This window comes from Haemorhous mexicanus, chromosome Z, assembly GCF_027477595.1.
Source record: "Haemorhous mexicanus isolate bHaeMex1 chromosome Z, bHaeMex1.pri, whole genome shotgun sequence".
Classification (NCBI taxonomy): domain Eukaryota; kingdom Metazoa; phylum Chordata; class Aves; order Passeriformes; family Fringillidae; genus Haemorhous; species Haemorhous mexicanus.
Genome location: NC_082381.1, coordinates 76,014,658 through 76,042,097, shown reverse-complemented (window position 1 = coordinate 76,042,097; position 27,440 = coordinate 76,014,658). Strand labels below are relative to the sequence as shown.

The window sequence follows — 27,440 nt, the reverse complement described above, 5'->3', positions numbered from 1 at the left end:
GTGACTAAAAAAGAAATACATCTTGCCCATAATTAAATTTAACAGGCAATAATATATCATCTTATTTACAGGAAAAGCAGGGAGATCTGTATATCTGTGGGCTGGTTAATCCCATTTTTAAAATCTGTACTGTAGAATAGCAATAACACATCAATAAAGTAGATTAAGAATCATCCATCCAACAGATCTCCATAAAAGTAACCAAAAAGAAATCATTGCTGCTTGGAAAGGCTCCTCTTTGGATTTATGAAGTGTCATTGGCATATTTACTCACAAGTAAATACAGCTCACTGCAGAGCAAATTTCCAAACAGCCAAAGATCAGTAAGAGTAGAAAATGACAACAGCAAAAAGCCACGAGGATCCATCTGATGTATTCTGTAGTATGGAATAACAAGGTACATCTCAAAGATAACAAAAAGTCAAACAGTATTGAAAGTTTCATTTTATACTTTTCTGTTTTGAAAACATACCTGATATTCATAAATTTGGGGTTGCACAGAATTGAGAGGCAACTTCATAAGTAAAATAAGCAAAATGAAAAAATAAAAATATAAATAAAAAATATACTTTTTGATATATACAAATGAAAAACTAAAACACTATCTTTTAGAGAACATAAAGCACAGAGGGAAGATGTAAATCGTTTTGAGAAAGACTGCAATCAATCTTAGCTTCAATGTTTCAAGAAATGTATGTGTAAATGAATCTTTTTATGAGTACAAAATGCTGTCTTCATCTTTTGATAGTTCAGATCTTGAAAGGCTCATTTCAGCCTAGCCATAGCCCTTTTCACTTCCCACAATTAACACAGACACCTGGACTAGCCCTTCACATAACCCTTTCTCCCACATCTGCTTGTATGGCTCCTATGTCAGACGCTGTCCTCTCACAATAAAAGCACCTTGTGCTCCAGCCACTGACTGCTCAATGACTTCCATGCTCAAAGGTCTGCTGTAGAAGTCACAGACTTCTGGGTTCAACTAATGCTTCTCCCAGAGACAAGGACATTCAGTTGGGTTTTTGTCCACCTCTAATCATCTTTCAGTTTCCCAAGGTGCTTAACACTGCTCAGGCAGATAGAAATATGTCTCATTGATTTAAACAAGGCTAATAGAAAGTTTACTTCTAGACATCTCTGATAAAAACTGTATCTGAAAGTACCATATTGAAAGCCATTGAAAATATCAAACTTGTCAGGAGTATGAAAGTCACTACTGTTTAATGATAGAACATAAAGTTCAAAGAATGGCTTCATGTTATCCACTGCTTAAATAATGCTGGAATTAGCTTATATTTCTATCATTGAAACCTGAAGGTCTGTTTGGCTAAATACAGTATTATTGCTTTTTCCTTAATGTGTTTGAAAGGGCAATGCTACAATCTTTTGACAGAAATACAGAAAAATAAAGCATACTCATTTTATAATTTTATAATGAACTACATGCTGGTTTACGCTTTCCTCCAACTTACTGCTCCAGGTACAACCATACAAGAGTCATCACTGTCAAGAAAAAGCATCATTCCTCAGCCAAAAAAAAGAGACATTTGAAAGGCATGGACATAAAAGGCAGGAAAAAGGCTTGCATAAATAATGTTTTGCTTTTCACAATGCACAAGCATAATTTTAGAAGGCTGACTTCTGATAATGGATTGCTTGGTGCCAGCAGTATACAGGAAAAATATACATTTACTCTATTTTACTACTTTTAGCTTCACAACTCCCATTCTACTTCTGACCTTTTCTCCTTTGCCTGGGCCTCAGCTACATTTATGTTATACTGAACACAGTACACTGCCAGTAGTTCAAAAACCTACTTACAGGAATCATCCAGTTGGCCAGGTCACCGTACTTAGACACCTGCATAGCTCCAAGCATTGTCAAATCAACATGGCCTCTGGTAACAGAAAGTGTTTAATTAGCATATCATGTTCAAGTAACAGCCCACAAATCTTAACAAGCTTTTGTTCATGCTCATTACATCAATTTTAAAATGGTGGCATATAAGAAAGGTAGCAACTGTTTGTCACACATGTAGTTGGGTTTTTTTTTTTCTCCTTGATGTATCACTGATGCAAATGTCTCTCTTTATGCCTACTGAGCCTCAGAAATGTTCCTACTTTTGTCTGGTTTGGTTAATTGCATGTGCAGTCAATCATCTCTGAACTCGTACTTTTTAGTGCACTCCTTAACGTATTTACATGCACCCATTATCTTTTCAGAGCCATTAGGATTTAGTGTTTGTTTGCATCCAAACTCCTTTCCAAAAAACAAACAAAAAACAGGTGCAGACGTTGAATTTCCATTAAGGAGGTGGAATGAGGATCACAATTGCAAGCTGAGCAAAGAAAATATACTGAGTGCAAGTACAGATTAGATACTTGGAAATGACCAAAAAATAGTTGTTAAAATGTCATTATAAATGTGTTTATAGATGGCCAGGTGGTGGTAGGCACAAACATCACCATGGTATCTATTAGTGCAGAGTTTTTTTATTTCCAATAGCTAGATTTAACCCTCTGTAAACCATAGCTGATTGAATCCATGATAATTTTACAGTTTGCTAAATGCTAACCACATTTGGAAGAAATACTAATCAGTTCTGCCACTGAGGCAGTTTATTCTTCTCCTGTTTCAAAAAGATCAGAGTTTGTGTTGTTACATACCCTCTTATCATTGCAAATGATTCATCGCTAGAGAAATACGAAGAACCTGGAAGAACAGTGACTGTCTCCTTACCTGTAAAAGAATAAGCTACAGTATGCATTTTGTTTCTCTGACAAATGAAGTCACAGCTACTTACCAAGAAATAAGAGGTTTTTATCAAATTCCTTTGGATTCAGTACAGCTACAGACCTGATTACACTTAGGACATCACATGTAAACCTAATCAATCCTATTGAATTGTGAGGCAGTTGGTTAGAGTTTCTAATGATAGGATTGCCTGCTGTTTGACCACCAGCAGTTCCAGGCAAGCATCACGAACACCAGAGTGTAAGAAATATCAATGGAGCTTTCTGCTCTATTCACAGAAAAAGTGAGAAGCAACTGTCTTTTGAAACAGAGGAAGATAAAGCCTTCAGAACACAGAGAGGCTGCAAAGAAAAGGAAGCAGATCAGATTGAACAGTTTATAGTGGTAATGATGAAAAATACAACAAAATAAATTACAGGTCTAGTCTATTCTTGCTTTTTTTTAAAGGGCACAAGAAAATGTGCTTCTGTGTTCTGTACTGTGCTTGAGTCAAGCAATGAAGCACACCTGGGAGTGTCTTTTTTTGACTCTGCTCAGGACCCTTTTCTTCCTCTTCTGCCTGCTCTTTGAATCAGTCTAAGCAACAAACATTTACACAGGGTGCCTCTGATAAGGCAGAAGAAACACAGATGAAGATGAAATTATAAACGAAGCATGGTAAACTTGAAAGAAAAAAAACCAAACTAAAATATTTTAGCAACATGTGACAAACTGTAACAACAAAGGGGAAGGAGAATGATGCATCATTAAACAGTTTCCAGGAAACAGAAAAAAAAGACAATGAGATTAAGTAAGAGAATGGGAAAAGGGAAAGAAACAGTGCATAAAACTTAAATTAGAGATCTAAGATATGTGCTTTAATTATTGGACTCATCTGAGGCATATTTTATGCCTTTTGTATTGAAATTAAATAGAATAGTACAGAATTAAGGTCATACAGGGGGTCTTGCACACTTCTCAAGAATTCACCATGCTAACACCCAGACCTCCTGAGACAGCCTGAATTATCTTTCCCTACAGGGCACCCACCTAAGGCAATGAGAGAGAAAACAGGGTTTGCAGGCAGCAGTATGGAGAGAGAAGCCTGGTATAAAGTGACAAGGTAATGATGAGAAGAAAGACACACAGACCACAGAATAACGTAAAAAGAGCATCACATTACCCACTCTTAAAATGCTCTCAGGAGGTCAGTACTTTAAAATATTTCTGCTGTAATGCAGTAGTCTACCTTTCAGTTGCAGTCAAGATATCCTTCATGTGAGACATTAAAAAAATGGGACAAACAGAAAAACCCATACATATTTCAGAGCAATACAATTACATTTGCAGAGAGAAATTTGGCAAAAGTCCAAAACAGGTTATTTTAAAAACTTGAAACCAGACTTTGGGGCTGATACTAGATCCAGTTAATGAATGAGAACAGGATTAATTTCTATTTCTCTGCCATTCAGCTTCTGTTTTCTTCACATGGTTTTACAAATTCAATTGGAAAGCACCTAGAATGGTCCTAACCCAACTATGTGAATGTTTCAGCCATTATAGAAATAATTATCTTGGTGGTAGGTCTGATGTTTGTCTATCCCATGTCCTGTTTACTGTAGCTTCAGAGGGACATGTGAAGCTGCTCGTCATTGAATTAACAACAGCACAATACTTTAATTTTCTTGTTGTATTCTGACCTGTTACGTTAGCTTCATGTCTTCCAGATTAACTCTTAAAAATATTTATCAACTATAAATAACAATTCAAGACCATCTCAATTTCCATGTTAAAGCACAATTTTTTCAGGGAATTTAGCAAGTTCTTGGATATTTTTTTCACTGTCACTCTGTTAATATGTTCATTTTTCATATGCACCCATATTAAAACTTAAGTTCTAATGTGCATGCATATAATTTCACTCATAGTATTTTTTTCTTCTAAATATTTTTTTTTTCTTCCAGTGAATCCTTTGACATATTCCTTCATGCAATTCTTGAAACAATTACATATATACTGGTGAAATGCTGGACTCAAGTTCTGAAATAATTTTTTATTTCAGACCAGAAAATGGCCTCAAATAACTCCACATTTAAAATATAGTAACAGAGGCAATTACCTAGTGCTATGATAAGCATCATTTAGCTGAGCCAAGCAGCAAATGTTTCAAGTCAGAGAACAATTGCTGGTCTGGTATTGAATTAAAATTATTTTATGTCCTTTGACTTTATCTCCTTTGACTTTTCAGAGTTTAATTGTACTTGCTAACAGCCACTGAGAAAGGTACTGTCTGTATGAATACATATGCAGACACCCATACAAGTATTTGTATGTATGCATGTGTATATTTGAATAAAAAATATGAAATGTGTATTTGAATAAAAATATGAAATGTGTATATTTTCCATATGAAAAAACAAGTGTAAAATATCAGGTCTATAACCTATACCATTAATATCAATCACAAAGTCACAAAGCCTATTTCTGTTTGTCGCAATGCAATATTTAAGTGTATTTTTACATGGAGACAGAAAATGTACACAGGCACAACTTTTCCATGAAAAAAATAGAAATCAGACAGGTACAATATATCATAAGAACCTTACATTTTTATATTGAATAGCATCTTCTGAGGTGAAATGCCCTAAAACAGCTGGGCAACAACAGTATGTGAGAACTGCCATTCTCTGCTATAAGTGGCAAAAGCAGCTGTCCACAGCAGTGCCCTCAGTGCGCCAGGTCCCAGCTGGGCAGCTCTTTCCCCCTGCCTTGGCTACCACTCCCTCTCTGAATGCACATGAGTTATATTCCTGGCTGGGAATAAACCAACCCATTATACACAGGATGTTTTAAAACATGTCCCAAGCATAAATCATTGAAAACCATTTTCTAGAAGACTCAAGGAAAAGCAACAGGAAAACAAACCCATATTCCCTTACAGGCTGATCAAAACAATCTCACTTCTGAAGAGGATGATTTAACCATTTACTGATAGGCCTGGAGAACAGTCTCTGCCCAAAGAAGATGACTATCACTTAAAAGAAGACAAATACATTAATATTTATTATCATAAAACAGGTCTCTAGGTTCAATACTGTATCAAAAGAAAAATTTTAAATTAACATGGTTATTCATTTTCCATTAATTAAATTTAATTAAAGTATTTACCTGCATTAATCAGATCTGGATCGACTTCATTTTCAAGTGGATAAGGACCCTGACAACAATACAGATGTATGTCAAGCTTTATAATAAAACACCTCTATGATACAATTAATAATTGCCCTATTTCCAATGCTTATTACCAAAACCAGATCATGGCAGACGTGCATTTTTAATATTTTTAAATCAGAATTCTATTTTTAATCAGAAAAAAATCCTGACATTACAAGCCACAGTTTATATCAAGTAACATATCAGGTCTGTTGGACATATTGTTCAAGGATGTTAGAATTACTAAATAATCATGAAGCGAGAAGTTTGTTTGATTTGGATTTCTTTTTGTTCTGAATCAAAGTGACAGACTTTTTTAGAAAAAGGTCATAACTGCAACTTCATAAATCCGTATGACAGTAAAAATAGTATTCACTTTAAGCTTTATTTAAAATTATGTTTGCTAAGGTTTACAATGCCTCATCTTGCAAATTCCTGATGGTTTTGAGTCCAGAAACTCAAGGACATCCTTAGCAAATTAGCACCATAATCATAAAATGAGCATTTCCTAGAAAACTTCTCTACAGCAGAGTGAGAATTTTATGATGACATAACACAGCATATGTATTTTTAGCAATATAATAATCAAGTTGGAGGTGTGCAGGAAATAAAACCCAGTCACAGCAAAATAAAAACACTGTAATAACTGACCAAGATATATTCTTACCAAACCCAGGACTCCATTTTCACTCTGTAAATGAACAGTTATGTCTGGACTGATGAAGTTACTGGCCAACAGTGGGATTCCAATACCCAGATTAGCTGAAAAAAGGTGGTTAAGGCAGAAACACTTACTGCAAACGAGTAAATTTTAAAAACTTACTACAATACTATGAGTAGATTAGAACTGTTCCCTTCACAAGTACTTTTGTTTTTACTTAAATACCACATATTTGTGAATAATTGCCATTTGGACTAATTGCATTCTGTCAAATCCTATATATGATAAAAAATATCAACATGGAACTTCTATTTCAATTGGGTATTAATAAAATGAGAGTATCAAGCATCACAGGGTCTGGTAAAGACAATGAGCACGTTAATCAACCTGTTCTAAACAAACCAGATGGGTTTCTTACTCTAGTCAGCAATCACTTCAACCTATAGCACAGCTGAAGGATACCATACATGCCATCCTCAAACTCTAATGCAGCCCGTTTGATGATCCTCTCCCTCACATTGTCTCCTTTTTTTTGTTTGCCTGTTGAGTCTTCAGGCTTTCGGATTGATAAGCGCTGCAAAATAAGAAGTAATCGTAAGTAAAGATTAGAACCCAGATTCTTGCTTCTCAAGGCACAAAAGCTTGATTTGTGATTGCACTGAGACACTTGGTCTAAGAATAAAGTTTATTTATTCATCTACAAAAAACCCGACCTTTTATTTTATGCATTCAAGCTTAGCTAAGCCAACGGAGTCATCAAATATTGCCAGTGACAGCCTCAGAGCAAAATATTATTTCTTTGTCTGTATTGCCAAGCCTGATACATAGAGAAGTGGTGAAGAAGGCAGCAAGCACTAGTGCAAATTCTAGCAAGTCTGAGATTCATCACCCCAGAGATACCTAAATAGATTCATAAAATGTCAGCCAAAAATACAAATACTGCTCTCTTTCTGCATTCATTCAATTCAATGAGCTACTGTAGATTTATAAGGATGAAACAGACAAATGCCATTCATCTAAAGATACTGGGGAGTTAAGAATCAAAATTTTCAAACATAACTCTCTATAATCTTGCACACCCCATGAATTTGTTTCCTGGTATTTTCTCATCTTAAGTTCATGTTTTGTAAATCACATGTAGGTGAAAATGCCATGACATTCAAGAAGTTCATAACATCTTTCTTTTACATTATTGTCTACATAGATTATGTTCTTTGCACATCTCTCCTATGAGTATAAAATTCATCTGGGAAACATCATGTCCTGCACCCCCATATGTCTTCATATCTTCTCCTACTTCAGCCTATAATTAAGACATCAGAAAAAATTATCCTGTTACTTTTCATCAACACAAAAGAAATTTTGCAGAGTCACTTTCTCCTTAGGTAGTCAGAAACAGTCAATATAAATCCTTTTGAATTTCTCATCACCTTCCTTTTTATGCCTTGGCTATTTTCCCTAGAATTGCTTTGCTTGTGGATTGATAGAGTAGAAACAATTACAGAGGGTTTCTATACAGCAAAGAGAAGGCTGGATAGAAATTATAGCTGGTGCTACAGAGACCACTTCTAAGACATATTAGGCAGGAACTGCTATTTAAAGTCAGTAAGAATTATGACAGACTAGCTTCTCTTTATTTCTCATGTTCTTCATTTTCTCTCACCACTTACCATACCCACTGCTTTTCTGTGTACAGCCAGCTGATTCATAAAATTAACAGAAGAGTAAATAAATCTGCCTTTTCCTTCCTATACCTATACCTAGTGAGAGTTACCACTGCCAGAATTACAAAATTGCATAATCAAAATTAATCTGTTACAATTTTGCTTGGCAGTTAATAGTAGCTTTCTCCCTCACCCCTACCCCCTTTTTTTCTGAAGCATACAGGGAAGGGGGCAGATGGCTAGGTAGGTATTCACCAGGTATTGACTAAATAAGTATTCACTTATGCAACCAAGATGCAGCAGAAGGAATGTTTAATAAATGAAAAATTATTTCTGTCACATAAGGTAAAAAGCTTTTCTGGGAGATAATGCAGCCATTCAGAAGAAGAAAACAGGCCATTAATTGCAATCTGACCCAACACAACCAGAGGGAAAAAAAAAGGTTTGACACATCTGTTTGCAGTCAATTACTTAACAACATGCAATATGCTTTTGCAGAACAAACACATGAAATTAAAAAAAGAGCTTCTTACTCTTAGTATTCACAAAAGAAAATGCTCGGAGAAAGGGCCTTGTACGACTTCCTAGGACTTTGTGATTTGATTTTAATAACAGAAGTTTAATTATTACAATTCCTTTCTGAACTTTTTTTCTCACAGATTTTTTCTCCTTGTGTCATATATCTTCCCTTCTACCAGCTTATCTGATGAACAATTCCCACCTCCAGACTATGGAGTCACACAAGAAATACAGATTTTTCAACTGCGCATTAAAAGCATTGTCACATCACCAAAATGAATATAAGGACATAGCCTGAGTGTGGCAAAGTCACAGAAACAACAAAGAACAATTGCATAATCATAATTTTCTTGGGTGTTTTCAGTGGTGGAGTTTAATTGCAGCAATTTTAATAGCTATTGACATCTTTTATTCAGACCAAAAAGGCCGCCACTTAGAAAAGTTCCTGATTAAAGAAAAGGGAACAAAGGTTTGCAGGACCTTTGCAACATAACATAATTCAATATATGGCACAAAAGGGACTGAGGCGGGCCCTACGTGCCCACATCAAAAGCTGTCCAGTGGAAAAGAAAATCAGATCCTTGTCTAGGTGTTCCCCTTGTTGTACCTACAGCATGTGAACTGAGAGGGAAAGAGAACTTAATAGCATTTTCCACTAGATTTTCAACTGCAGTAAAGTCATCCAGGGCTACAAGCAGTTGCCCTAAATTATTCAGGAACTGAACCAGAGAGTCTGATGTGTAAGAAAGAAGGCTCAATCCTCAGGCCCCCACCTAACTATGTAAGTACCTATCTAAGCTCCAGTTTTTAGCAAAACTTGATGGGTCTTTCTCACACTGATTTCTCAGTGCTAAGACTTGGTGGCTAGACTAAACACCCCGCAAATTTTAAATACACCCAAAGCTGAAATATGTTGTGACTGAGAAGCTCAGCTGCTTACTTCAATTCTCTTCTCAAACTTCTCTCCTTGTAACAGACGATCAACATAGATTTTGGGAACATGAATGTCTTCTGGGGCAAATGCTCCTATATCAACAATTTCTTCTACCTACAGAGTGAAAAAAAAAAAGGAAAATATTTAGAAAAAATTATTCAGTGAGGGGTTTTAATACCAATGAAGTTTTGAAGTGAAACATTAAATTTACAGCAAATCACATTAAGAAAACTAATGAATGGGACAAAATATATCTAGTCTTTAAAACAGTTTAACTTAGATGCTTATATGTTCTCTTCTTTCAAAGTATATTTCTCTATTAAAAATTGAAGGTAATTTATGTTTTTACAGGCCCATTTGTATGGCCAGCTTGAAGAAATATACTGTGTACATCAGGTACATCAGAGTTGTTTGTAACTACAAAAAATTTCTGCCCAAATAAAGGAAAACAATATGCTAGTAACAAAATATAAAAATATAAAGCAAAAGTATTAATTTAGAGGATACAAACACAAAAGCTGAAACAAAAGTTTTCCATAGAGTACTCAAAACTAAAATAGAAAACACTTGAACTGTAATAATGGGTTGAAAGAAAGAAGACAAAAGATGAAGATCTAGAAGTCTTTACAGTTAGTGAAACAGATTTAGCACAAAATGACACTCATTCACCCGTAGTAGATTGAAGATGTCACCTATCAGGACCAGCCCAGACAATAGGAGTTTCCTTCCTTCTAGGCCTGAGTTGCAGGTGATCTAGTTAGAGACCCTGCTATGGACAGATACCTGCAGCAAAGACTCTCAGTTATGGCTGGTGCTTTCCCTAACAAGTCTGAGGTACACAGAGCACATCTCACTCTGCCACAAAACAGACCCTAATATTAGTGTTGTTTGCAGTTGCATCCAACCACAGGGAAAACATGTAATGTAAGAGCAACAGTCAAAGATAACATACAACAATCTACTACACAGGACATAACAACATACTCAAAGATCAAAAGACAATTTCCAAACTGCTTTATCACAAGGGATTCATTAAACTCTTAGGAATACCCAAAGTTTAACAACCCCAAAACAAGACCTGGGGTATGATAAGGGTAAATCTCTCAACAGCTGTCACCAGCGAAGCAACATTAAAGAGTTTAAAACCCAATTTGACAACCTACTGGACAATATGATCAATACTAAAATCTATAGTACATCTGATAGACAATTACCTTCCTACAGTGCCTTGAAATGTGACAATAAACAAACAAAGAAACCAAACAATCCGCCCTAGAAGCAGGAAAGGGAAAAGAAAAATTAAAAACTAAAGATCACAAAATGAGGTTCAAATGATCCCAAAAAAAAACCCCAGGGTTAAAGAGACAGAAAGAAGGTGCTGCGAAATCTACAAGGCAAACATCCTAAGCAAAAGGCAGTAACAGCTACAGCAACACCAGCCTCAGTGTCAAGAAGAACAGAGCCCCACATCTAGAAAGGCCTTACCCAGAAGATAAGGAGAGCCAATCAAATAAAAATCTTGAAAATTCTGATTTGGGTATTAATGAAAAGATGCTACAGTTTCATCCATCTTACTTAAAGTTTCTAATTTTATACACTCATTTTAAGATTAATATGGAGATCAAGTCAAACACAGGGTAAAATTAAAAAATCCTGAAGCACACAGCTGAAGCACACTGCACTTTTAGGGTAGTGACTACTGTAAGAACATCCTCAAAAGGGAGGAGAAGCAGGAGACAAGACTTTCCAATGAAGCAATAGGCAAGCAGATGATTTGCTACCAGCAGAATTCCCAAATTCACCCTTTATAATTAAATTTGTCTTCACTTATCAGATGGAAAACTAGGCCTGGGGAATACTAATTGCTCCTGATTTGAACTTTCTCACAGAATAACTACATTTATTTGCTGCAGCAGCTGAGATTAAAAAACCAAAATCTTGGCACAATTCAACAAACTCAAACAGAATTATGCTGTCAGAAAACTTGACACACTGAGTTTCTCCCCCCATAGAATACACCGAATAAATTATTCATCCAACAATAAATTGTTGGATTTTGTTATCAGTCACGCCATTCTGCTAATTGGTTTGTATTTTGTCTCTTGGGACACAGCAGTCAGCCTGATAGCTTTTCCTCTATTATTTCCAAACATTATCCTAAATGAACACAACACTGCAAACTGTATTTTGTCCTAGGGATTTCAGATAAGCCTAAGGATCCCTGACGACTGGAACACCTTTCCATGTTCTACCACTATGCAGAATAAGCATCAAATGTAACTAAAATTAAATACGCTCAAATACTTCCACAGCAGTAAAGAGGAATTTTGAAAAGGGATTAAGAATTTGCATGTGATGTATGAAAAATTAACTGTCTTCCAATTCTGCGAGTGAAATAATCAGCATGTTCACATGGAAAAGGGAGAATTCAAGCAGAGGAAGTACAAACGTTGTCTGAGTGCTCCAGCTCTCTCTCCCAGGGAACTGGATGATGAGGCACCATACACAGGCTGTGCGCCATCAGAACTGCCAGAGGTGAAGCTGAGCCAGCTGAAGTGACACCACTAGCCATCAGGATATCTGATGGCTATGGGAATCAGCACCCTAATGCCTCCGGCCACTGCAAGGCATTGCCTGAGTATCTTCCTAGAGAAGAATGATACTGCAAATTCAATAGTACCATCACTGGGAGTGTTCACTTCCCTTTCAGATTTCGTATTTCTTTATGAGTCAGCTCTGTAACACCTCTGTAGATGAAGCCTCAAGGAGAAAGGCAGGAGCACATCCATATCAATAATTCAAAGGATGCGTGTGAGTTTTTCTCCTGCTCTGCTCTCATCTTTCCTGTGCTTCTGTTCTTTCTTTTCTGTACTCACCCTGCGTCAGACTTTATTGGGTAACATACAGAAGAATCTTTGTAAACATCAAAAATCATTATGTGTCATCCCACCTGAGAGACACCAACTCTGGCAAAGCACAGAGAGGGAACTAAACAGGGCAGACCACTTCCTGTACCCTTTCTAATTAGAAAATCCTCTGGTACCTTTTAGATGGCCTTGATCACATGTGTTCATCTTAAATCTTCATTTCATCAATGAACAAAAAGACAGATAATGTTTACATCTTTGTAAAAAGTAACTACGGGACACCACTAGGTCTGACTTCCCTCTTCTGGGAAGGCTCTGATGCCTGACTCAAAAATCCTTTCATTGTTTCAAGAGTTTCAAGTATTGGAGATTTCCTCCTGAGGACAGTGTTCCTGCAAATCTTCTCTCATTGCTGACAATGGAAGGAGGATGAATGAATTCAGTCCTTCCTAAACACTGGTTTATCTGTAAGTACACCCAGAACATAAAAGCTGTTTTCCACTATGATTCACAAGAGCCTTCTGCCATTCCTTTTTGTATCAGCACTCACACAGTCAGTAGTCCTTTGCTTCACAATATCACTTCCTTCTGTAATTTACATCTACATTTCCTTGGTAAAGCAATTTTAATTCATTTTCCTTACAGAAACTCAGCTATTCTTCTAGTTTTATTCCAGAATTTCTGAAGGCTTACAAAGAGAAAAATGGAACCTCGATAGATATGGAAGTAAGAAAAGTAAATACAGTAAGAATAATAAAAAAACTATGGTTCCTTACCAAAAATTGGAAAGGAAATAACAACAACAAACTATTCATGCCAAAACACTGAAAAATAAAAAAGCCTTTGTTTCTAGTATGTTCCTTTTATCTATTTCTGCAGCCTAATTATGTACTTTATGATAGGTTAAATGTTTCCAGCAGGTTTTGTTTTAAATCTCACTTTTCCTAAAACTAAGATAAAACCAGAAATTGCAATTTAATTCCTTATTACAGAAAAAAAAATCAAAAACATGTGCACATGAAAGAAAAAAAAGAGATGGGGAGAGAATAACAGACTAACAAACCTATGCATTTTTAAGTAGCTTATTTTTATACTAACTTTATTAAATCTCTCTATCACTACCTTAATTATCTTAGTTCACTTCAGTTCTTCCAACTGAAATAGTGAGAATTCCTAGCAGAACATTAGTAAAATAAAACATTATAGCTGGTTAAATGTCCAAAATAAGAGGAATAAAATAAAATTTAGCCACTTAGATGCTCAAGACAAACTCATCAGTACACATCTTCACCACACTACTTGAAGAGTCAGGATGGCACTGCAAAATTTAACATTTATAAAATCTTAAAATTAAAAAAACTTAAAATACATAAGGGCTATAAGAATAAATTTTGTGTGTCTGCATTCAAGATCATAGAAACTGTGATCAACCATTCATGATGGTTAATGACAAACAAGAGGGGGAAAAGTTAATATTAATTGTTTACACTGAATTTCACAAATAGCTTTGATATTTTAAAACTGTGAAATATACTCTGAAAACAGTTCACTAGAAATTAAGAACATACTATAAAAGCTTTCTTAACTACAGAAAAAAGCAAAGCAGGTTACTACTGAGTTCTGCAAGCAGGGAGATGAAACAGAGGATCATCTGAGTTGAATTTTTTCCTTTTGTAAGATCAGACAGACCATGAAATTTCTACTGTCAAAATCCTACAGTAATGGAATGGCAACCAGCCAATATCCATTCTGAAAAAGAGACTTTTATAACTTCAAAATCAAGCAACTACCGAACAGCCTTATAAAGGCACATCTTGATACACAATTACCACATTATGGTCATACTAGACTTTAAATAGATGGTTTCTAAGCTTACTGAGGGGCAGGGAACAGTAAAAACCTGTAAAGTACATATTTGTTAGAGAACCTTTCACACAGTGAGCCTGGTCTGGGTCACCCTGAAGGTCCACTTGGCCAAACAGCCCTTCTTCTTAGCAATAGGATCTTAAAAGGCAGTGTGGTACTTCTGGTTATATTCTCCCAGCTGCCAGCAACGTGTCAGTTGCAGGATGTCCTCAGTCAGAGGCTGGACATACATCACCTTCTTCATAGTTTCTGATGAGCCAGGAATAATTGTTTTCTTAGAACCCAGGAGACTCTACTAATGTATTTCTTAAATTTAACTATTATGAAAAACATTTCTTATTACCTATTGTAATTTCACTGCGTGCTCCCTTCTCTGTGCCATCCAGAAATAGCACACAGCAGTTGTTTATTTGTCTGTTTCATGCTGTTGAAGATCTTATGTACCTTTATGTGTTTTCCTTCTTTCTAGTAGACTGTTATCCTCTACAAACATCACAGAGAAAAACAGTGAGATCTGTTGCTGCTATGTTGTATCTGATGATTAGGAAAGCAAAACTGACATAAATCTCCTACATTTGTCTCCAGGTTTTTCGTCATGCGGCTACAGATCCTCCTAAATCAGGAGCCCCTGCTAGAATATACTCAATTCACGTTTGTTTTCTCTGCTCTAAATCTCCTCAATTACCACCTCCACTTGTAGTTGCCTCAGGCTTAATCTCCTCTCACACTTCTCTGCACCTGCTCCCTTGTTTCCTCCAACGGCCCCTTCCCATTGCACGCATTTGACATCTTCCTCCATGCTGTACTGCTGACACCAGAGAAGAAAACAGACAGCAGTAAATTACCAGCTCTAGATCCTCACACACAGCAGTTCTAGGATATATACGACAAAGAAAAGAGGAAGCATATCTGCAAAGGTTATGTACATGTAAAGCTGTGCGTATGCATATGAAAAATTTACCACCAGTCTCTGAAGAGGTTCTCCCACACACATAGAACTACACTTCAGAAATTTTTGAGCTAGTCATATATTAGCACAGCAAGGATACACAACAGTCTTAACTTTCAAGAACGTGTTCAAAGTCTGAAGATACTGACATTTCTCATAAAAGTTCTTCCATTAAATTGATGGGCTTGCTTGTTTGATGACTTGCACCAATATGTCTATATAATTCTGTATCCACTAAAAAGTGAAAATGAAGATAGCTGTTTTCTTACCTCCTTAAACTCACTCACTGAGATTTTACTCTCTTATTTTATGGTAAAATTACCTGAATTGAAAGCATGCAAGATTACTTTAAGATCCAGCAGTCCAGCAGCCCCAGCATTACCAATCAAACCAGGCTCCTCCAGCAGGCACACCTAGGGAGTGATTCTTTCCAAAACCCTGTGGTTGCCCTGATATAAGGCATCAGTGAACTTCTGCTGGCTGTGATCACATTTTGTGACTTTTGCTTTCTTGATGAAATGAGGTGATAAAGCACCCAATCTGTATTCAATGCCTAGGTTCTTAACACAAAATAAAACATAACCATCCATGTGGAATATATACAAAATTATCTCACATCTGGAGATAGAAATTTTGGAAAATTGTTTTTTATATTACATGATGTAATTATTTTTAAGTCACAGAATTAAATAATGGGGGAAGAGCCACAAGACAACAATCAAAACTCCCACAATCTGTGAATATGGTCTTCATTTGCTAAGGGCCAGTTAATAGCAGAAGAACCTGTTTAATCCATACTCAGCCGAATAAGGGGACTGACCTCATCCCAAATACTTCCACTCCAGAAGAGAATAGCTGCTAACAATAGCAACTCTACTGGAATATAATTTACCATTTTTGCAAACAAAACATATATTGCTTTAAAGACATTATGGCTGTATCTTGTTACTTACTTTCAAATTGCTTGACAGCCTTTGAACTTATTAGAAGGTAAAAATAAATAACTTACTTTTTTATTAAAATCAATCATATTTTACCTGCAATAACTGAACCCCCAAAAAATCCCAACCATAATCACAACAAAAGATTTCATCTTCTTATTCACATCAGAGACATGAGAAATGAAAAGAGACTAGAAGAGCTCTCATATCCTACACATTCCAAGAAACGCACCTTAAAGGTCACGAGATAAATTTAAGCTTTACTTTCAAAAATGAACTAAGTGGAATTTAAAAACTGAAGTGAGAAGTAGAAAAGTAAAATAAAAATTAGGAGAAAAAACCCAGATATTTAATTGCACTATTAAAGAAGGTAGGTTTTGTACTTTAAAATCTAGTTCAGTGCAACCAAACCCCCCTCAGATTCAAGGAATATCTCTAACGAAGGATCAGACCAGAGCACGCTCAGCAGGAGATATACAGCAATGTAATACCAACGTAAAACAATGCATTAGCAGCTGATTTGTAGCTATTTATGTTGCTGCTTCTCTCTGGTAAGAAAAAAGAGCCCTGCAGGTATTTCCATAAAGGTAACAAAAAGGTAACTTCATCCAAAAATGGCATGTTCTATGCATACATCTATGAGTCCCCTTATTTCAGATGTTCATTAGAGACAGTGGTAATTTCCAAAGAGTTCTGGAAACTACTTGATATGCTACTGCTTTGTTTCTCAACAAGGAATTAGTGTGGTCCATTTCACCTTCAGAATCATAGCAGATATCCCAACCTCCCAAAATATTCAAGAAAAATAAACTTCACCACAATTTTGAGGAAGAAGGTAATCGGGGTACCTTTCAAGGAAAAGTTTGAAAGAAAGAAAACAATTTATGTGGCTTAGGCACTTTCAACAGACCACAGAAATGTGGATATAAAGAGAATGTCAGTAACATATTCTAAGAAGAATTAAAGTTTTCTTGCACTTAATCATTATACTTCCTAAAAGGTGCCTGGAAAAGAGAGCAATAGACACATATGGAAATGAAAAATCCCCAAGAATAAAGTGCTTTATAAAAGCACTTTATTATTATTTGAAGCTGGCAGAAACATTTAAATCAGTCCTTCAAACTATAGAAATGGAATTTTTTTGCTTATCATAGCCTTACAAGAAAATTCAAATTTCTCTAGAAATGGTGAAGTATCAGCTTGAGTACAAGTGCCCCTTATCCCACTGCTTATAGAGCCAACTGGCTACATACCTTCCCCATTCTGATTGGGATTATTTCACAGATTCATCTGAGTCAGAAAGGACCCACAAGAATCATGGAATGAAACTCTTAAGTGAATTGCCCAAATAGGGATCAAACCCACAATTCTTTGCCTTTCTCCACTTCTTTCAGCAACAACAAGAAAACTGATAAAATACATCTGACTTATTCCAAAGGTTAATAAAAAGGAGTGTGCTTGTTTCTCTGTAGTAAAATCCAAGAACACCTGCTCAAACATGGAGTTGCTTTAAGATTTGTTTAGTTATTGCTTTCTCCAGATAAATCAGAAGTTGCAAACTAAGGATCTTTATATTCATGGGAATATAAATGGGAGTGCATTTCTACACAACAGACACCCTGAGTGCAAGGTCTCTTTAACAGAATTTAATAACATTTTGGGGAGGAAACTAAAAAGAAAAAAGAGGAAGACTAGGAAACTGTTTAGGACACAGAAAAGGAAAACTACTCTGGTGCCCTTTGTCATTCTTTTACCATTGTCTGAAGCCTGAAAAATCAGTATGATTGAAGTCAAGTCAGTCTTGGTATCTCAAACCATTACTTCTCTTTAAATATTCACTTTTTTACTGAGTAATTCAATAGGATTTGCAGGGGAGGGACGCTGCAAGAGCTAAAAGGATGCTGCTAATCTGAGATACTGATTCAATTACTCAAAAATTTTCACTCCAGCAATAGTCATGAGGCTGCAGCTTTTCAAATCTCATATGTTGATCACCTGAAAAGATACATTTGCTTCATGTCAGAATATAATTTTTGGGAAGATTTTCAGTTTGGGTGTTAAATCTTCCTCATTCCATACTAGAAATCTTCATCAGAGACGTTAATAGCACAGAAAACAAATTAGTGCTTTAAGACACCAGAATATATGCTTGTAAACTCCTTGAATCATGTCTAGAGCTCTCCCATCTTTTCAGTCCTATAATAATGCATGATTTTACATGCAACGACAAGTAAGTCATTGATTGATTCACACATCTTATACAAAAAGCAGAGCTGAAAATTTAGAGTATTTTAAATGTAATTTTCAAATTCTCATAACAAAAGACATGAATATTGTTAGTGAAATATACTTCAAATGCACAGTCTATGTGGTTTTCTATAAAATGTTATGAAAAACCCTCTAAATTTAGGTTTAGAAGCAAACAGAGACTTCCCATCAGTTTCTCCAGCACACTTAATTCCTGGCAATCTGCAGTATCTACTGATCAACCATGAGCTTGCTTTTTCTTGTTCTTTTTTTGTCATATTTGCTCTTAACATATGTGACAAGGAAAAAAGGAATTTTTTACATTCACATCTGCAATTAGCTTATGAAGATGAATACTGAGAAAACTCATGATACACATTCAAGAAAACATCATTTAGAAAGGAATAAAATATAAGAGACAGATTAAAAAAACACAAATTCAAATCTTCCAGCAGTATATCATAAGTAGGTAAAATTACCCGAACAGCAGTCAGCAACAATTTGATCTGTATGAATTTTAACTACTTAATATTCACTACTTGAGCAACGAAGTGCCAAATCTGAAGCCATTTAATTAGACGTTATATTTAAAGAAAAGCAATTGTAGGAAAAAAAACCCCAACATCCAGGAAATAAGAGAACAACAGCTAAAAAACCAACATAAAAGCCCATCCAAACAAAAAACATCAACAGACCCCACACTGCAAAATTAACTATCAAAGTTTACTCCCCTGAAAATCATAGACTAGAACAGAGTCACAGAATAGAATATGCTGTGTTGGAAAGCACCCACTAGGATCATCAAGCGAATCTCCTGGCCCAGCAGAGGACACTCCAATAATCACACCATGAATTAGAAGCATGCTAACTAAATGTGACAGAACTACCATATGAACTCCCTTCTAGCCCAGTACTACTTATTTTCCAATACTTTTCTAATCATTCTAAAAGTTTCTGCACCACAGCTGTACAAGTGTTTTGTTTTTCTATTCCGTTTTTAATGAGCACATGTACACACAGAAGCAAGGAACCAAATACAATTAAGAGAAATAAAATCCACAAAAGAGTATTCAAGTCTGGGGGTGGGATTCTTTTTGGGAAACTAAAATTGTTGTGGCAATGATGTGCAAATGTTTCTAGGAGCTGCTTTTCCAAAACAATACTAGTAGTCCCTGAATTTCAACTCCAATCCTTCTCTGATTTGCTCTTCAACTTTCTATGACTGGCATCATTATAGCTGACAAATGGGTTGTTAACACTGCTCATACTGTGGAGAAATGGCATTAAACTCTTCAGCCTTCATTGTAATCTGCACAGATAATTTTAGTCCCTTCACTGAGTGGTGAAGTATTCTTGGTCTCCCAGTCAACTATATATGTATTCTTAAAAAGATTTCTTGCTGCTTTCAAGTATTCTTTATTTTGTACTGGGCTGGGTATTTCTTAGAAGCTTAAGCTTTTTGGTTTGCTTTGGCTCAGACATCTGAGCTTAGATCTCACTTTCTATCATGTTTCTTTTCTGTGTTTGAGATTACAATGATTGCAATCAAGGTCAAACTCCTAGTGCTCTTCCAATACTTCCTCCATGTTGGAAAATTTTATTGTCAAACTCATTAACACAGTCTTTCCCTAACTTCATCTCCTCTTTGCTATACCTCCCAGAAGGCTTCATCAATCCAAGTCTATGAAATCAGTCTTCCTAAGAGACATTCCTGGTATTTTTCTATTTTCCCTTCTATATTTTCTAAAAATCATGAGCTTGTATTTCAAAGCTGCTCTCCCACAAGTGTTCACTCAAATCTTTCAACTAAGATTCCTCTGGAAAACCAAGGCCTAGGCACGTAAATACACTTATGCAGTCAAAAGCCCTGACTAACTATCTACATATTCAAGATACAAGATATTTATTTTATACACACACACACACACATATGCACACACTTATATATATAATATATTATAGGAGCATATTATGGCAACTAGAATTCTACCATCACTTGTGCTAAAAGCAGCTGGTAACGTGGCAGGACTAAGAAGTTCAGTGTTCATCCTGTGACAAATGGGATTCTCAAAAAAAGCCTTTCCCCCACTGCAGATGAATGGGACCCTCCCTCACAACCACTGCCTAAGCATACACAGCCTCCTCATTGAGCAGTTAAATAACATCAACAAAAGCTATAGCAACACAAATGCTCAGTGGCTACAGCATGTGAACAGAAGGACTTTAAATCTGTCTTTCATCCTGATCTGTGGTTTCACAGAAACACACACTGACGTAAAGTCTGTGCCTATCCCAAAGCCATCCTCTACCAGGGTTCACTTTTGAGTTCCGTGACTGGAGCATCCAGGTAATAAAAAGTTTCTATTAGACGATTCTTTCACTTTAAAGTGGTACTTACAGGTTTTTTTATAGTAAACTGTCACCGCGCAAAAATCTTGAAGAATTTCTCAGAACAGAGCTGTGCATGTGAGGAAAGTTTTGTTACTATTAAAGCATTTGGAGGTATAGACATACACACAAAAAAAAGGTTCATCTCAAGTTTCCTCAATAAAACCAAATGCCATGATTTAGCACAGATAACAGGATACAAATAGCTTATTTCAGTCTGATTCTGTCCCTTAGTGCCACGCAGTTCATTGTACCTGAGAAAATGGTGCTCACTGATGTGGCTGTGTTGTTACTAGGCAACCAGAGATAAAATGCAGGGCTTAATGATTTTTATTTAATGCATTTTTATGAGAAAGTACACTCTCTTTTTTTCCCTCCCCTGATATTATTTGAGGTGTAAATGTTATTTACCCACGGAGATATATTTAACCATCTTCTGTGATCTGAACAAGAAAATTATTCAAACTGGATATTCAAACAGCCAGTCAATAAATATTTCTAAACATACTGGCCATTACCACTACCAAACACTTTCACGGTGGCAGTGGCTGAGATCTCAAATCACTTCACGAGGGAAAAATATTCAGTAGGTCTCACAGCAGAGAATAAAAAGAAAACAGGTAAGAGCTCAGGGTCATTTGGGACAGTTACAGACATTTATGAACTCTTCTGTGGCAGAAAGCAAGAGCCCAAGCCTGTATGACCCTTTCCCATGTTATAATGACACCACATCTGGCAAGGTCACACCATGCTTTTTACTGTGGCTTTGGGTAGCCCCAATTCCCTACAAAAAAGAGGTGTCATGACCAAAAGCCCTATGGGCCTTTGCTCAGAGGAGTCTCTACAGAGAGATACACATGTTATGATGCACGCTGTTATCACAGCCTTTACCCTAGGAGTCTAGGCACACATCCAAAAGTCCTCCTTGCAACTCCAAGCTGCCTCACAGTTCATTTCCCATCACAAAATTCAACAGCACTGTTGAGGGTCCTGACAGCAGTGACACCTCCTCAATTCAGTTTCACCTTCATTCTACAGTGTTGGAAGTGTAACCATATCTATAACATCACACAACCTCTCAAGTTTTTTCACAGGCCATGCACTTCCTTTCAATTTTTACAAGGGCTGGTGGCTTGTATGTTACTTCTGACCATTGAGTTTCTTTTGTATTGGCCAATTTCTCAACTCTCCCATCTTTGTAATAGGAGCAGGAAAGTGTTTATAGCTCTGAAAATACAACCTGAAAGCCTCAGGCTGAGTGTCCGCATGAGAGCTCAGGTTCAAACACAGCTACGGGTCTGACTGCATGCTTAAGTTCTGCAAGCTGAAGTGAGAAGCAGATAAAATCCCTGCATCACTTTACTTTATATATAGATAAAGCCAAAATAACTGATGCTACTGACATTATTTAGCATTTGTCTCTGCAAATGCTAAATAATAACTTAACTTCCAAATAACAGGAATCATGCAATTCAGTTGAAAATGGTTTTGACCTTTAATAATGGGTCACCTTCAAACTGAAGTAGAAATTCCACTGGACTTGGCACAGTTAGGTTTTTATAGACAGTTATCTGTTCCTCAGATAACGTATCCTTATTATCTTGATAGTAGGTTCTACTCCCATTCACTTAGATAAACAAAAGAGATGCATGCAACAACTGAAGAAATTTGTGCAGATCAGTAAGCACTTGTATTTAATTAGAAGCTTACAATCAATGTATTTCTGATCCCAAAATGAATACTGAATGGCTCCTTCTGACCATTTCCCTATTCAAAACAAACAAGACTGAAAGTTTAATCTGACATTTTAAAAATCAGTAATTCTTCACTGTGCGTCCCAAACATAACAGGTAACAGTCTGACTTCCTCCCTCTTCAGATGTCTCTATGTGCAGCCAATCTCACATCTCACAACGCAGGAGAATGCCTAAGCAAACAATAGCTATCAGTCTGTGAGTCTGAGAAGTGGGGGGGTTTTATCTCTTAATGCCTTTTTCTTTTCTCTTATCCTTCACATCAACAAAATGTGTCTGCCTCTGAATTTTTACAATTATTAAGTGTCTGTACTTCAGATAAGAGCGTGTAAAACACCACACAGACTAAAATTAGAGAACAACAGCATTAAGTAAAGAAAAAAAAGTCCTTCACTGTGTATGATGTCAGATTTCACATCTCCTCAGGTTAACTTAGCAGGACATGTTAAAAAATGTAAGTGATTTCCAGTTAACTTCCTGGTTTCAACAAGTTCACAGGTACATTGAAATTGGATTTCCAGTATATACATTACATTAGTATCTTACTATGCCAAATGCCATTCCATACTTGTATCAATGATCAGAAACTAAAGTAAATCTCAGCGAAGTGAGAAACAATCCTGAAAACCCCAGTTAATCACTTTATCTTTGAAGACAATCCTGACCTGCAGCTATTGTGATTAAAAGGAGCAGGGTTAGCTTCAAGTCTCTAGTCCTAGAGACTAGAATTGTCTGCTTAATTTCAGTTAAATGTTCAGTCAGTTACAGAAACAGAGCTGGGAACAACCACCAGAATTTGGAAATCCCTCCTGCCAAGACAGCATCTGAATTACTATCCAACACAAACCTTTTTCTTCTCCCGGTAAATGGATTTGAGAATTTCAGTCTCCAGCCTTGAACAACATTAACTAAGGAGTCGGGCAAAACTCAAATTTTTAGTTGCCTCAGTTCCCTACTGATAAACTAAAAAAGCTTATACTGCTCAGTACTGAGGATGTACTAGACACAATACAGAGATATTTCCTTCTGATTCCCTGGGTTTTAACTTACATACAAACACAACATTCTGAATTCCACTTTGAAAGAATGACATTTAGAAGTTAAGGTTCAAAATATTTGTCCTAAATCTGTGGTTTTGCATCTTCATGTAATTTGTCCATAAAATACAGAATTGCAAAGTAATATTAATAACGCATCTCGCAAAAAGATTTACAGTTTTTTAAATGGCATTGAAAATGCAATAAGACTCAGAGTGGACACAGTTCACAGCAGATCTACTAACAACTGATAAATGGAATTACAGCAAGAACGATGTCACATCAGCTGCTCACTGACAAGAAAATTCTACCCTATCACACATGGATAGAAGAGCAGAAAGAAAGAATGAGATGGAATGTAGGTGGAAGGCTTTGATCTACTTAAATTCTTTAAATGCCAGACTGAACAAGGTATAAAGGACAAGTGTCTAGAAGAAAAGATTCTTTATTTAATTTTTCGATAGAAAAATACTTGAAACCTTTTCTTAAAAACAAAACATGAGAATGTTTTGCTGTATTGCCACTGTAAATCATGTGGCAAATATCATGGTATTTTTTGTTATAGTTCTGCAAAGCACAAAGAAATAACTGAAGTTCCCAAATGTATTATCCAGAGATGCTTATATAACAAATATATTTTCCAAATAACATCTTAAAAATAAACAAACAACAAACAAAACAAAACCCCAAGCCAACCCTCAAACAAAATAAACAAAAACCCTGAAGAAATAAAAGGCTTTTCCATAAACCATTTACTAGAAATAGTCCAGAAGAGTTTGGCTTGATCTTACTGCTAAACTGTATTTAGCTTTTATTAGGCATATAAAAAAACTTAACAGAGAATGAAGAAAAAGCTAAGAGAGCAGGCTATCTTTTACATATTGCTATGCCTTAGCAACTCTCCAGGCACCAATATTTTTTTCATAGCAGTATGCTTCATGTTTTTAAATATTATCATTTCAGACAAAGAAAAAGGGCAAAAAGATTGGAAGAAACTTCTAGATCAGCAGTTCATCCTCATTCTCAAGACACAGACAAATGTCTGTACCTCATTGTGGACTGATATTTACGAAATTTAATAAATTTTAGAGACCACAACTGTGATAGCTCTGTGGTTTGCCTAATCTATGTTGTTACGTATTTGATTTTATTTTCAAGAAGTTTTGCATAAAATCTTATGTGAATCTTCTCAAACACAGCCTAAACCTATTCTTTTCCTCTTTCATCCAAGTATTATTTTATTTAACAAATTTGAAGGCTCTTGCTTTGTTTCCCTTTCAAAGGCTGATCACAGTGAACACGAAGTCCTGATCACCATCAGATATACAGCAACAAAGGAATTACTCACCAAAGCAGAGCATAGTGTCAGAAGGCAATCCAAGGAGAGGTTAGACCACTGACCCTGATCTGAAATTCTGCAATCATCTGAAATCCCCTCCCCCAAGCCTGTCTCCAGAATACCAGTATAGGGCTTACCATGTTTCAGTTCCCTACCTCTACTACAGTTGTTTTTGCAGCTTTGCACATAGGCTGGTTGAAGTTTCTTGCAGTTTTCCTGAAAAACAACAACAAAAAGAAAATCAATAAAGGCCATAATAATACAATGAAAGACTTCAGAGATAGGCTACTAGAGAAATGTCTCTATTTTGAGCATCACAAAGCTTTTTGCCAAACAGTTGAAGAACTAATTAAAAAAAGTATAAAGGGAGAAAAAAGTATAATGGAATTGTGTAAGATGCATCTGAAATGAAATCATATTTTGCTACATTGGAAAGTATTTATTACAGCTCTTTTGACTTTAAATCAGCACACTGCTTAATTGAAATTGGGTATGTTACTGATATCTTTATTTATTGGATCCAAAAGCAGCAGCAAGCTGGACTTTGTACAGTGCCATTATTTCACTGCACAAAGAATGAAATTAATCTCCACAGGGGACTGGTACCAGGCCTAACAATCTCTCAAGTAAGCTTTCCTAACTCAGACTAGGATTTGGGATAGCACTTTACCTGGTAGAAAATGTAGTCAATTTTCCTAATTAAAACAAACAAACAAACAAAAAAACCCACCAAAAAACCCAACAGGTTAAAAAAAACCTCTGTCAGTTTTGGCACTTACTGTAAGACTCTGGCATTCACCCTAAGTATTCCCACAAAGCATTTCTGTACCAAGGAAAAAGAACCTCTAGAGAATAAAAGCAACACTTAACATGTACACCTGTGTTGGCAACTGCACCAGGATCCTAGGAGCGCAGGGGAAACAAGTGACCTATGTCAGCCACTGCACGTGTTTTTCAGAAAAAAAACAAAGCAGCGCAGCACATTTAATAATTAAGAAATACTATGAACGTTTTAGTGGTGCTCCACTGCTAGCTTCTCAGCATTTTTCTCTGTTAAAAAGCAGAATTCTTGAAAATATTTCATCAAAATCCATGAAACCAGGTTTCAAAACAAGATAAAACCTCCTTTCACACATTGTTTTTCCACAGAAGCAATTTTTTCCCCCTGACCATCCTTATTTAACAGACTCATAGAATAATTTATACTGGGAAAAAGCCCTTAAGACGAAGGAGTCCAACCTGCAAGGCGCTGTCCCCCAACCTCCCTCCCTCGGCGCCAGGACCGAGCCCGGCGCCGCAGCCGCTCGGAGCCTCGGGGCGCTGCTGCCACCGCGTGGCTTCGGGGGCAGCGCCGGGGGACGCGGCCAAGGCCCGGCGCAGCCGGCAGCTGGGACGGGATCCCAGCACATACCGACACAATCGCAGTTACAGCCAAACGGAGAAACCCCGTTTTATTAGCAATACATAGCAGCTGTGAAGCCTCTAACAAAGGGTCAACCCTGTCCTGGGGGCATCAGGCACAGCATGGCCAGCTGGGCAAGGGAGGGCACTGTTCCGCTCTGCTCTGCTCTGGGGCGGTCTCACCTCTTGTGCTGAGGACAGTTTTGGGTGCCACAACATAAAAAAGATGCTAAACTATTGGAGATTGTCTAAAGGAGGGTCACAAGGATGATGAAGGGCCTTAAGAGGAAGCCAAATCAGGAGTGGCTGAGATCACTTGGTCTGTTGAGCCTGGGGGAGACGGAAGGGACAGCTCACTGCAGCTACTGTCTTCCTTGTGAGGGGAAGAAGAGGCACTGATCTCTGACAGGGCCCGAGGGAAGGGCCTGAAGCTGAGTCAGGTGAGGTTTAAGCTGGTCATCTGAAAAAAGTTTTTCACCCAGAGGGTGATTGGGTAGCAGACAGGCTTCCCACGGCAGTGGTCGCAGCACCAGCCTGACAGAGTTGAAGAAGAGTTTGGACACCACTCTCAGGCTCATGGTGTGAGTCCTGGGGGTGGTGCTGTGCAGGGCCAGGGGGTGGACTTTGATGATCCTTGTGGGTCCCTTCCAACTCAACATATTCTATGATTCTATGAAAACCTGCTGGCCATGGGTCTTTTTGGTGGCTATACAAACCCAAAAGAAGGATGTAACAATAAGAAACAAAAGGAAAAAAACCCACAACATGAACTTATACTCTCTGCTGAGAGACAAAAACAATACTAGTTAGTAGTGATTCAGGGAAAACTCCCCTAAACTAGGCAGAGTAGCAAATGAGAAGAATAACAGAGATATAAAACCTGAATTAAAATAGCTAAGAAATGGATACAGATGGGGGAAAGGAAGAT

The 27,440-nt window shown here is 36.8% G+C and overlaps 1 protein-coding gene across 1 annotated transcript in view; it reads right to left on the bottom strand.

Annotated features, from left to right (window-relative positions):
* The window catches only part of OXCT1 (3-oxoacid CoA-transferase 1), an 83,561-nt gene that overhangs the window by 29,087 nt on the left and 27,034 nt on the right, over positions 1-27,440 (bottom strand). The window contains exons 7-13 of the mRNA XM_059836917.1: positions 25,267-25,327; positions 9,731-9,838; positions 7,070-7,181; positions 6,614-6,708; positions 5,902-5,950; positions 2,667-2,739; positions 1,822-1,897 (exon numbers count right to left, since the gene is read on the bottom strand). Of these exons, the coding sequence (XP_059692900.1) occupies positions 1,822-1,897; positions 2,667-2,739; positions 5,902-5,950; positions 6,614-6,708; positions 7,070-7,181; positions 9,731-9,838; positions 25,267-25,327 (574 nt within the window). The remainder of the gene's footprint in view (positions 1-1,821; positions 1,898-2,666; positions 2,740-5,901; positions 5,951-6,613; positions 6,709-7,069; positions 7,182-9,730; positions 9,839-25,266; positions 25,328-27,440) is intronic.